General features: G+C 40.6%; 1 protein-coding gene across 1 annotated transcript; it reads right to left on the reverse strand.

Moving 5' to 3' along the window:
* Positions 1-2,693: 2,693 nt before the first annotated feature.
* CABP5 (calcium binding protein 5) lies at positions 2,694-10,431 on the reverse strand. Its single transcript, XM_014076188.2, has 6 exons — positions 10,171-10,431; positions 8,846-8,876; positions 7,993-8,136; positions 6,881-6,990; positions 3,653-3,800; positions 2,694-2,804 (listed from the first exon to the last, which is right to left on the reverse strand). Exons 1-6 carry the CDS (start codon positions 10,231-10,233, stop codon positions 2,779-2,781), a joined length of 522 nt encoding a protein of 173 aa, XP_013931663.1. The 5' UTR covers positions 10,234-10,431; the 3' UTR covers positions 2,694-2,778.
* Between the last annotated feature and the right edge of the window lie 3,136 nt (positions 10,432-13,567).

The raw sequence follows: 13,567 nt of genomic DNA on the forward strand, positions 1-13,567 counted from the left end.
AATTTGATGGGATGGAAAGGAGGGGTGGCAGCAGCTGTTTTGGTTCCCACAGCTCTTAATCTCAAAAAGGTGATTGATGGAAGCCAGCCAGCCTGGAGCTGTAATCCTTGGAATAGGCCGGGTTAAACAAGGTCCTGGGAACATCAGAAGGCCCACATGCTTTTCCTGGGCAATGACACTCAAATACAGATGCTCAAGTTCTCAGCAGAGTTTTTCAAAAGTTTCCATATTTTTCAAGTTACACAAACTGTCTGTTCTCCGTTTAATCTCTTCATTCCTGTCGTTAGTCAATGGATCAAATGCAAAACCATTTTGGTCAGGGTCACATTTGACTTGTTGGACAATGTTTCTGACCTCTGCAAATGGCAACTGATAATTGTGGTTGTTGGATTGTTAGAAATGCGCCACTTGCAGCCTGAGAGAATTCTGTATAAGGAAGACTTTATTGTACATTAGTACAATGGATAGAAGACTGATCTGATGAAAGATAATGAGAAAAGGAAACCCTGAGTTCTGCCAAGATTTGCAAAGCAGGGATTGAAGAGGAATCCTTTTCTGAGGGAGTTGCACATTTTTTAAAATAGATGTAGGTACATGGCAGTGATGTTGAAATACCATTTTTATAGGGATCAGGAGGGATACTAATAGAAAATGGCTGTATGACATTTAGTGAAGGCTTAAAACCCCCCATTTTAGGATGCACTTCTGAAAATCGGTGTTTTGTTTAAACTTCCTTGTGAGTCCAATCACACCCGGGTAATAAATAATTCTATTCTATTCTATTCTATTCTATTCTATTCTATTCTACTCTATTCTACTCTACTCTTATTCCTATTCCTATTCCTATTCCTAGTCTATTCCTATTCCTATTCTATTCTATTCTATTCTATTCTATTCTATTCTTAAGTAATGTAATTTTAAGTTACAAAAAGGGGTTGGAGTTATATATGGATTTCAAGTTGTTTATCCATGATTTGGGAAGAATTTAAGAAATCTACTTGTTTCCTCCCCCAATCTTTTGTATACACTGAGTTATTTAACCTCACTTCCCAGTTTAGACAAGGTTTTTTGTTCATATTATACAGCTCAAGAACAGATTAGGTTGGGCTGAGAGAGTGTGACAGCTAGAATCACCTGTTAACTTCCCATGGCCAAGAGTAGATGACTCTGGGTCTCTCCAGTCCTTGGGCCCATCCATGCTTACGATTAACTGAAGATATTCTACTGATCATTTTTAGAGAACAATGGTGCCTTTATCTCATCTCCAACTTCCTGGGAAGCCATTTGTCTTTGGCAATGCCAGTTTATCAGTAGTGTTTTGCTTCTTCTGAACCAAGCCATCTTGTAAGAACATCCCATGATGACTTCTTAATTAAGTGCCATGGGTTGGTTCTACCTAGTTCCTATCAGCCCCTCTCAGATACTGCAAACACAACCTTGGACTCCTTTCCTCTAGTTGCCTCTTTCCATTATGTTCCTTGATCATTTTTACTGGGTTTGAAGGAGAGATCAGATACATGGCTTCCACAGAAGCACTGGCTTATTGATACCTGACCAGTATTTTGCAAAGCACCAGGCAGATATTACATAGGCTTCTTATACAAACATATTTAGCATTCTTCTGCAATACAATAGTTTCTGTTTTTAATATGCATTTTTCAATCCCGAAGAAAAGTGATACATCTTTAATTTAAAAAAAAAACAGGACTATCACTGTCTATAATCAAGCTAGAAATGAGAGCTGGATTTTTCTAGCTGTGGGTTGCCGGTTCTGTTCTAAATAAATGCCCTACAGGCTTTCCACGGCTCCTGACAACAAGAGTTCTTACACAGCCTTGGTTCCTTATTTCTTTGAGGAATGAAGACCTTTTGCATCTCCAAAGTCATCTTGTGTATTCAATGGGATGCTTGTAGGGGCTGTTAGCAATTGCCAAATGCTGCTAGCACTGCCATTTAGAGATAATTGGCAGCTGAAATGAAATAGAGAAGAATTCTGCAAGTTTGCCCTTTCCCAAGAAAGAGGAAGATCAGTAGACCTGTATCCAAAAATAGCTTGGATGATAGACTGCTGGAATGGACAATGGTTGAACTAGGAATATTCTCCTCTGATATGCCCTGCAAGCTTCCCTCCTCTTAAACTCACATGCTTCTTCTATCCCACTGACCTGTCCTCTGAGATATTTTTGGACACTACTTTACAGGTCTTCTGGAATATTAGTAAAGCTATGTCCAAAAATAACTTGGTTGACAAGTTGGTGAGATGAAGAGGCCCAGAATAAAGCAGGGGGGAGCTCTCTCACTACTTCATCCTACACTTCTACTTCATCCCATTAAGCTTTCAGGTGGCCATTTTTTAACACAGTCCTCCTGGTCTTCCGGAAATCAGATAATTCAAAAATATCCTGAATGTCAAGTTGTTCCCCAGAGGGAACATCTCCATTTGAGTAATCTGTCATCTGGGAAATTCAAAAGGTGGCTACTCTGGGAGGCATCTGCCCACTTTCTTAACCTTGCCTCTTTAGATTTTAAACACAGGATTTGGTGTCCACCCCAGCCCTCTCTGGTTGGTGACATTGAGTGGAAAATAAAGGTAGGATTTTCACAAGCCGCCTTATTGAAGCAGATTAAAATATGACTATAGGGTACACCAAATTGTGCAAGCATACTTTTTTTTGTTTTTGAAACTCAAGAACTAAAAGAATGCGCATTTATTTATTTATTTTTAAAGTGCGGTGTGTATTTTCACTCCTTGAAAGTAGAGGAAGGCCGATGATTGCATCAGCGTGACATCAGCCAGACAAATTCTGTAAGGGAAATATCATGAGAGATAATATTAGTACACTTACAATAGGTTGTTTTAATATCAAATCCTTACTCCATCCATGAAGTTTGCTTAATGGTCTCAACTGGTTTCTGTCTCTGATATGAACATAACTGTCAGGAATGTGACAATAGGGGAATTAAAGCAACTAAGGTCTCCCTTTTTGCAGTTGTTAAGGAATAATAAGCTGATCTAAATTTATGATGTTGCCTGATTAGGTACAGATCAAATTTCCTTTGATCATATCATAAAACTATGGAAATGGCACATGCACAGAGCCTTCATCTTAAGATCTTAAGATGTGATCTTCTGATTTTCTACTAAAAGAGGCTAATCTTTCCAAACTGCTAACCTCAACTCGTATCACCCCTCAATCAGCAGTCAGTTCAAAGTTTTTCCCCCTCTCTTCGTCTCTTGTTCAGATCTCTGGTAATAAATATTTTCAATACAATTATAATGCAAAGGGGTTGGGGATGGATTGGGGTGCTACTAGAATGTTCCTGTTTTTTACATTTTAAAGATGGAACACACTAAACTCTTAGAAAAGAGACATATACAGCTTAATAAGAAATATTACTATAATATTTACCTTAGTCATTCAAACTTCAAAAATATGCTCTGGGTGGGGGGAAATTGCAGCCAATCTCCATGAAATTGGAACAACGCAATAAATAAATTTCTAAATCTATTATCCAAACCCATTTAAGCCTGTATCTTGTCACTCTGTGCTTCTAAATCCTATCTCTCTAGAGCTTTAATACTTTAATCTCTCACCCTGATTTCCCTAAGCCTGTAATCTCTTTCCATCAATCTTATATTGCTATATATCACCTTCAAAATCCACAGTCCCGTCTCCATTAACGTCAGCATCCTTCACCATATCGTTAATCTCTTGAGGGGTCATTGTCTCACTCATCAACCGTTGCATGGTCTGACGCAGTTCAATCAAGGTGATCTTGCCATCCCCATTTGTGTCAAACTGGAAAGAAGACCCAGAATTATTCAGACTATCCATGCATATTTTCTATATTAGAACCAAAAGGAGGATTAGCTGCGGACCAATGTAGTAATGGCATTTGAGAGAGCAATCACCATAGCTGTGGTCTAACATCTAAGGGGTTGCCACAAAGAAGAGGGAGCCAACCTATTCTCCAAAGCACCTGAGGGTAGGACGAAAAGCAATGAATGGAAATAATCAAGGAGAGAAGCAACTTAGAACTGAGGAGAAATTTCCTGACAGTTAGAACAATTAATCAGTGGAACAACTTGCCTCTAGAAGTTATGAGTGCTCCAACACTGGGATTTTGTAAGAGATAGGACAACCCTCTGTCTGAGCAGAGGATTGGACTAGAAGACCTCCAAAGTCCCTTCCAACTCTGTTATTCTATTCTATTTCTCAGATTTCTGGAACATATTAAACATTACCCTCCAGTGCAGGAATTGCTCCCTGCCAGATGCCATAAACTGACTATGATCACCTACCACTTTATATTAACAGTAGGACTGTTTGATGTGATTTAGAAAGAACACAGCTTTCGTACATATGTGACAAGACAGATGCTAATTGGAAATAGATGCCTTGGTCTTAGCTGGAAAAGCATTAATTTCCAAACCTCCACTTTCCATAGGTGACATTACAGATTTAATTATCAAGATTCTGGTAGGCCTGATAGTTTTTTTTTTCCTTTTCCTTAGACCATTTTCACTCTCCAAGCACGGACTACAAATATCACCATTTAGCTAGCATGATCCTTTTCTGTGCTGAATGAGACATGTTTAAATTTTGCAAATTTAATTTTAACAGCACAAGATTAGAGCCTCCAAGATGACTTTCCATGGCTGGCTGGGGATTTCTGGGAGCTGATGTCCATACACCTTCAAACAGTTAAGGTTGAGAAACATTGTTCCAGTTGGGTTCCTCTAGATGTCCTGGAAGTGCAATTTACGGAATTCTCTTTCAGACTTTTGAAAGGGAATGTTGGGATGAGCAATTTCATTGAGGAAGAGAGAAGGAAGTTAAGCCTCTCCATATCCATGGTCTCCATGGGCATCACATCTATCCAGATAGCCAATGGAGCGTGCTATTATCTAGTCTAAGCCTCTCCATATCCATGGTCTCCATGGGCATCACATCTATCCAGAGAGCCAATGGAGCGTGCTATTATCTAGTCTAAGCCTCTCCATATCCATGGTCTCCATGGGCATCACATCTATCCAGATAGCCAATGGAGCGTGCTATTATCTAGTCTAAGCCTCTCCATATCCATGGTCTCCATGGGCATCACATCTATCCAGATAGCCAATGGAGCGTGCTATTATCTAGTCTAAGAGGCAGCACAAAATATACCAGAACTAATTTGCTTGGTACACATAACCAATTGCTATTTGTCCTTGTTAACAAGACAGTGTGTTAACAGGGCAATTAATATACAGCGATTAAAAAAATTCCTGTACTGGTGGGACAAAAATGTCTAATAATCCCTTTTCAAATGTTGGTTAGGACTGGATAAGATGCTAAGCTTAGATAGCTAGCTGGAAGCTGGCTTTAGCCAGTGCCACCACAACTGTGAACACATCCCTAGCTGAACTGGGGATAGGGGGGAATGGCCCATTTCAGGCAGCACAATCCCTTATGTAGTCACATAAGTGCCTGTACCAAAGGCAGCTTCTATTACCCCATTCTGTGGATCAAATCTTGGGAGAAAAGTTTCAGGAAACTTCACCTTTATATGAAATCCATAATCCATACAACCTGCTGACAAGCTACATTTGGGGGAGGGGGAGATGACAACTGCTAAAATTGTTGAAGACACCCTTCCCACTTTGGTCAATGCTGCCACCCTGTGCAATTTATCACATCCCACCTACCAATACAGATTTCAGAGCATCCGGGAGGGAAATAAATATGACATCCACATTTGTCAGTCACTACACACCACAAGAGACTTGGTAGGTTAGAGCACGCTCACATCAGTCAAAAGCAACTAAATGAGCTGGGCATATCATACCCTCTTCTATGTCATCAGCTCCATCTCCCCTAAGGGAGACATTAATTTCATATAGGATCAGAAATTAGCCTCAGCAATGGTTTGGAGAGACTACAGTTACATCATGTAGACCTGTTCTTAAAAGGGGTATTTTAGATATGCCCTGAACTTTAGTCTGACTCCTATATTTATGTCTATAAAAATAAACACATTAGGAGCTGTTAGCTCCACTATGTACACCCGACCTAGAAAATAACTTGAAAGGGGATTCAGAATATGAAATCTGCTATAGTAATGGCAACTTGCAAGTCTGATTGCGCTTTATCCCCCCCACACACACCTCCCCAAATAAAGATAAAAGTAAAGGTTCCCTTCACACATATGTGCTAGTCGTTCCCGACTCTAGGGGGCAGTGCTCACCTCCGTTTCAAAGCCGAAGAGTCAGCGCTGTCAGAAGATGTCTCTGTGGTCATGTGGCTGACATGACTAAACACCAAAGGCGCACGGAACACTGTTACTTCCCACCAAAGTGGTTCCTATTTTTCTACTTGCATTTTTACGTGCTTTCAAAATGTTAGGTTGGCAGAAACTGGGACAAGTAACGGGAGTTCACTCCGTTACGTGGCACTAGGGATTCAAACCGCCGACCTTTGTGATTGACAAGCTCAGCATCTTAGCCACTCAGGCACCACGTCGCTACAATAAACAAATCCCAAATAGAGGGACACAAAGAAGGAACTAAGGAGAAGTCTGAGCCATTTCCTCTTTCCCCACAGGTTGAAGTGGCCTTGAATTATTCATCTCTCTGGGAATGGATCTGATTTCTCTCTGTCAAGGTCGTTTTCTTTACTCTCTACAAGAGGCAGTCTCCTACAGAAAACCAGACAGGCAGAAACTATGGCTAAGGGTAGATTGTCCTTACATTTTGTTTGTACAACCATAAGAAGATGCTGGTCTGGGTGAAGTTTTGCTCAGATCAAGAAATTAGGAAATAAACTTAAGATAAGGAGTGCCCATCTAATCTACCTTTCCTTTCTGGATCTAACTCCTGTGTCCTGTCATCTGTTTTTACCTCCTTGAAGACATCTCTCATCTCTTGAACGCCAATCATGCCTGCTGTTTCTGCCAGTAATTTTGGGGCCATCAACTCTACAAAGTCATCAAAAGCTACGTGTCCCCCAACTGCAACGAGAAAAGTGACATTTACTGCTTAAAGTGGATTTTTTTTTAAAAAAAAACCATCACCAATAAGAACACCTAGATATTTTGCTTTCTACTTCAGTTCCTTGATTAAAAGCTTTTTCAGAATATATGGGAGAAAATAATAGGAAACAGATCAATTCTGAATCCTCCCACTTCCTAAGTGAGCCCCAAAGCATCATGTTAATAATTTAGTTTTGGATTTGGTAAACACCTGGATCAGAGACCACATGAGATCATTTCTATCAGAAAGAGGAATGGCATAATTATAATAAATGCAGTTTATTTTTGAAATAATGTGATCTACTAATCGAACTACTGTTGAAAGAACTCAGAAGAAGTTTCCCATTATTGTTCCTTAAAAAATTGGAGAATAGGATCCTGGGGCAAGAAAGAATTAATATAAGCCCTTGGACTTGCTACAGTCTTTATAAAAATATTTCCCCTTAGCCATTATTTTATTGTGGGAACAAAATGGAGGGAACTTTCTTCCCAATGCAAATAATTGTTTCAGAAGAGAAGACTTGTAGTATAGTAAAAGGGAATCTCTCCTTTCTTCTGTAATCATCCCTTTCAGCAGCTGATCTTTGCTCATTTAAAAAAAGGTCCAAATTAAACAGGATGTATAAACATCCTGTGTAATTTATCCCTGAAGGACAATCACTGGCCAGGGTTCTTCGGTAGATCCGAAATAGACTTTTCAGTCTTAACCAATTTATACCATGGTTTCCAAAAGCCAGTAGTAACTTCCCTTTAAAAAAAAACCCTTCAGCTCCCTCCCCCCCCCCCCGAAGTAGGAGCTTTCCTTCAGAGACAACTGCACACAAAGATAAGACAATGATTGGGAACTCATAGATCCCCAACAGTGGTTGAAGTATATTTCCCATCACTTAGTATTGGCTACAGTTGATACGAGTTGGAGTCCAGAGATATCTGGAGAGTCTCAGACTTAGGTTTCCCTCATTCTTCCCAACAAGCACTTACGATTCATGTTGATCTGTTGAGACAGCTCTATGAGTTCCATCTCGGTTGGCATGTACCCCATTGTTCTCATGAGGTTACCCAGATCTTTGCAGCTGATGTATCCATCTTTGTCCTTGTCAAACTCCTGAAAGGCTTCACAGAGTTCTGTTTTTGCATGATGATGATGATGATGATGATGATGACGACGATGATAAAGAATCAAATAAAATCATAGCTGGGTTTTCATAACATACTTGAGTAATTTAAGTTTCAGAGTATTGTGGGAGCTCATTCCTTAGCATGCTATGTATACCAGATCACCACATAAACCATAATATCATTCGCATGCTTGGGCATATCATTTGTGTTTTGTTAACCTTTTGTATTTAGCTTGGAGCCATTTTGGAGCAGAATGACACAGAAACATCATTAATTGATTGACTGTTACACAAGCAAGCATGTTTTAACAACCTAGTCCATGAATCTCATTGTTTTAAACACTGTTAATAATGTGCTTTTGCTTCATGCATTGTATGTCCATTTTCCAATTAGAGACCTCCCACTGAAGCTGCATTTACTGAGAAAATTAAACTAATTCCGCCTTTATTTTTATAAGTTAGACTTCAAATAGTAGGTCCAGAAAGGCACTTTCTTCACCATCCCTCTTCGTGAATTCATTTCAGCACACAACTATTCGTCTTTTTTAATAGTCTCCAGGAGAGTTCTGAGAGCACACTTTCTCAAGGAAGATTATCTGCTACTGATGTCTCTTCAATCTTTCCTAACCTTCCAAAGGAATTCAGTATATCTTGGAGAACTAGTTTAATATATTAGTCAGAATCATATATGTGTACAAACAGAAGTTTGCACTTACCTTCAATTTCATCTCCACTCAGTTCACGTTGCTGTAACAAAAAAACAAAAAAGAAATAGCAGAAAGACATTCACTGCAATAGACGGACATAAACAAGGAACTCAGAAGCCAAGACTGATGATTCCAAACTTAGAAAAAAACTGCTCCCTTTTTTTGGGGGGGGGAATTGGAGAAATCAAGGACCTAGTCACCATAATTCTATACTTAACTCTCCACCCAACTGACCCCAACCATAACAACTCAACTAAAGCATTTTTTTTTGTCCTGGGCCAATGGAAAACATTGCACTGAATGACAAGAAATCAGCAGTATTCCAAAATAGCAGGTTAAAACCCAAATAACTATCAGGAGATGGAAAAGCTAAAGCCATTGGGCTTTCTGATTCACTGGATCCTTCCTCAATGAGATGAATAAATGCAATGGAGAGCAAGTCTTATAGATAGTTCAGGTATTTGCTAGCTACTGATTGTGGATCAGGCTGCAATAGACTACGGATGCTTTGATTAAGAAAATAAAGAAGATTATTTGAGAAAACAGCCTAAACCAAGATGCTTACAAGGTCAAAAAGATTCAGCTTTTTTCTTGTAAACTTTGCTAGTGATTGGAACAAGCCGTCCAACTAGAAAACCAAAGAGAAGTTGGAAGATAAGCACCACTTCACATGAACCAAACTTATATTTCTGTCATCTCCATTGTTTGTAAATCCTATGTGATTTGCCACAAGTGGACATAAAACCATTAGCAATCATGTCTTTTTCAACTGCCTTTCTCTCTCTATGTACATATGTACATATATTTACTTTTCTTCTGTCATGTTCTCATCATATGCTAAATTAAATCTAATTAATCAATTAACAATAACTTGTAAAATACAATTATCTTGGTCAACCTTCTCTTACTTACAGTATTGTCTTCCCACTGTTGAATTACAGTACAGTTGAATTACAACACCCATCATTCTGGGCAAATTGGTTGGGGCTCAGAGCTCAATACATTTTTAAAAGGTTGAGGAATGTTTCTTTAGATTTCTTTTGAAGAAAACCCAGACATCTATCTATCTCTCCCACCACCATTCCATACCTCTACTGTCTTCTGCCTAATTTGGACCCGTGATCCATTCCTATTGCGCATCCTGAATTAAAAACAAAATACTTTCCTATGGCAGGGAGTGAAACCTAGGAATATTACAATCCTGTCCTGGACCACTTTTGATTAATTGTGCTTTTACTGAAAAAAACACAGAAGTCCAGTTCGGTGCGTTTTCCCTAACCTGTAGGGCTACCCCAGCAATTCCCATGACCCAGTCCCCACTGGTTGACCCATACCCTCTGCTTGTCAGCAATGTTCTTGCGCAAGAAGATGCACGCTGGTCCCAGGCCGTTCTGCATGGTACAGAGAGATGCGGGTCCCAGTCCAGTCGCCAAGTCCCCAGCCAGCCTGCCTGGCACCCAATCTTCAGCAGCGGGGGAAAAAGGGCTCTTTGGAAGAGGCTGATTTATAGAGGGAGAAAGAGATCATCTCTCCTTCATTTCCGACCCCTCCTCCATCCAGGCCTTTTTTGTTCTTCTCCAGGCTGTGACATCTGTAGAATAAATCTCTCCTCCTTTGCCCAGATTAACATCGGCCACGCGGTGAAAATTGGCAGCCTGGACCCGCTTGGCTTCTCAGGAATTATGGAGACAGAAGCTTCCAGAACATTAAAATGGTGTAGAAAGGGATAGATAGCAATTAAGCCATCAGGCTAAAAACTGGATGAGCGTGTGTTCCAGTCCTGGCTTAGGCAGAAATACAGCTGGGTAGGCCAGTCACTCTCTATCAGCCCTGGAAAGGAGGCAATGGCAAACTATTGCCAAGAAAATTGTGGGGACTAGTCCAGGCAGTCATGAGGAATCAACAATGTCTTGAGAGCACACATCCCCCCAAATACATACTTAAAACTCCACCACAGTATAAATTATTTTTTTAAAAAAGTTTAGGTGTAAAAATATAGAAAACCTCCACACTCTCCAAATCTCAGAGGAAAACCCCACATAATCAAATCAAACCTTTATTGTCAATGCACAACATGCGTACAATGAAATTGAATGAGCCTCCCTTGGTGTAGCCCCACCCCACCCCAAAAGACAAAATACATCTCAATAATTCAATAAATGAAATAGAATTCCTAAACCCAAAGAAGTAATAACTAACACACATTCCCATGTACCTATATGTATGTAATATTATATTATCGGTATGAACATGTTGCATGTTGCATTGGCCCTGCGAGTCTATCATATTAAACCTAACTGTGGTGTTATGTTGTGTTCAGAAGTCTGATAGCCCATGGATAAAAACTATTTTTCAGCCTATTTGTTCATCTGGCTATGCTTCTATATCTACTGTTCGGTGGTAGGAGAATAACGAAGTGCTGACCAGGGTGTAAATCATCCCTGAGGATTTTCCAAAACTGCATTCAGTTTTGGTTGCCACGATGTAGAAAAGATGTGGAGACTCTGGAAAGAATGCAGAGAACAACAACAAGGATGATTAGGGGACTGGGGACTAAAACATATGCAGAACGGTTGCAAGAACTAGGTATGTCTAGTTTAATGAAAAAAAGGACTAGGGGAGACATGATAGCAGTGTTCCAATATCTCAGGGGCTGCCACAAAGAAGAGGGGAGTCAAACTATTCTCCAAAGCACCTGAGGGCAGAACAAGAAGCAATGCGTGGAAACTAATTTCCTGACAGTTAGAACAATTAATCAGTGGAACAGCTTGTCTCCAGAAGCTGTGAATGCCCCAACACTGGAAGTCTTTAAGAAGATGTTGGATAGCCATTTGTCTGAAACAATATAGGGTTTTCTGCCTAGGCAGGGGATTGGACTAGAAGACTTCCAACATCCCTTCCAACTCTGCTATTGTATTATATTATTGTATCCTCACTCTGTTGAGGCAACGGGTCCTGGCAATTTCATCCAGTGGTTTTAGGGGACAGCCCATAATTTTTTGTGCTGTGCTCATCACCCTCTGTAATGCTTTTCTGTCCACAGCTGCAAGCCAGCATATCATATCATAACACAATATGTAAGGACACTTTCTGTCATAGACCAGTAAAAGGAAGTCATCAGCCATTGTTCTAGCTGATTTTTCCGCAAGACCCTAAGGAAATGGAGTCTCTATTGAGCCTTCCTGACCACCTGGATCATGTTATTTTTCCAGGTGAGATCTTGGCTAAGATAGACTCCCAGAAATTTGAAAGAGGAAACCCTCTCGACACAGCCCCCCTTGGTGTAAAATCGGGCAGGTTCCTCTCTATGCTTCTGGAAGTCTAATACCATCTCCTTTGTCTTGCTCGTGTTTAGATGCAAGTTGTTTTATGAGCACCATGTGGATAACCTCTGGACTTCTTCCCTGTATACTGATTTGTCTCCTCCTGTAATAAGATCCAGTAGAGTGGTATCATCATGCAAACTTTATTATCATATTAGATGGATCGGAAGATATGCAGTTGTATGTGTACAATGAGAACACACACACACACACACACACACACACACACAAACACAAACAGCTGCATAAAAGTATATAAACCCAACTTCACTGATTACAAGTTTGAAAAGGCAACGTGGCTCCACCTGCAATCAAAGGCTCGGATCGGAAGGCAGCAGGGGAATTGGGGGGTATAGTGGAGGATCTGCTTTCAAGTCATTGGAAAATATATCCAATCCAACTTCTGTGTTTGTGTTTGTTTGAGAGTGAGTGAGTGAGAGAGGGTCCAACTTCTCTGTGTGCGTGTGTCTGTTTGAGAGAGGGGGGAGGGAGGGAGGGAGGGAGGGAGGAAGGAAGGAGGGGGAGGGAGAAGAAAAAGAATGAAGGAAAACTTATTTTACAAAGGAGAAAAAATGCTGTCGCTTTAAATCGGAACTGAGCATGCCTGGCTTTGGAATTCTGGGAGTTGAAGTCCACAAGTCTAAAAAAATTTGAAACCCCTGTGTAAGTGCCTTACCAGCCATAAACCTCACTGCACGTCACTGGAGAACAGGTAGGGAATGAGCACACAGCCCTGAGGAGAGCCAGTGCTGAGCTTCAGGGAGGAGGATGTGAAAGACCCCGCTCTCACGGTTTGTGACTGGTCCATCAGAAAGTCTTTAATCCAATCACAGGTGAGAGAAGGGGAATTCAAGTCAGGCAACTTTTCGATAAGGATGTCTGGCAAAAGGGTGTCAAAAGCCGAGCTGTAAGAAATAGGGTTTGTCCACTTGGCATATAAATACATGGCCTTAGCCATAAAAAGTCTGCCCACCACTGTGCTAACACAAATACTGCTATGGCCGGCTGCACCTGAATTGGCTCTAATTTGTAGATTCATTTGAACCTTGAGAGCTTCAGAACAGTCATGACCTAAATCAACCCCTAAGTGTGCTTCTTAAAATTGGAGAAAAGGTGGCGGCAACTCTAAGGTTTCCTGCCTGAGCAGAGTCTCAGCAGAGAAGACCTCCAAGGTCCCTTCCCACTCTTATTGTTCTGTAAAGTTATCTCGTTATCTCAAGGGAGATGAGTCCAGTCTCTGATACTCACCATCTCGCTCAGGACATACACACACACACATCAGCCACACACATGTAGGAGAAGACAAAGGAGAAGATAGCAGGCTGTGGGTCCAGCCACTGAGCCTCTTCATCCTTCCTTGACAGCTGTCATAGTAACCAGGTAGATTCTTCCTTCTCCTTCATTGGTT

This window comes from Thamnophis sirtalis, unplaced genomic scaffold (genome assembly GCF_051295495.1).
Source record: "Thamnophis sirtalis isolate CommonGarterSnake01/CBP01778 unplaced genomic scaffold, rThaSir2_p1.2 scaffold_4, whole genome shotgun sequence".
In the NCBI taxonomy this organism is placed as follows: domain Eukaryota; kingdom Metazoa; phylum Chordata; class Lepidosauria; order Squamata; family Natricidae; genus Thamnophis; species Thamnophis sirtalis.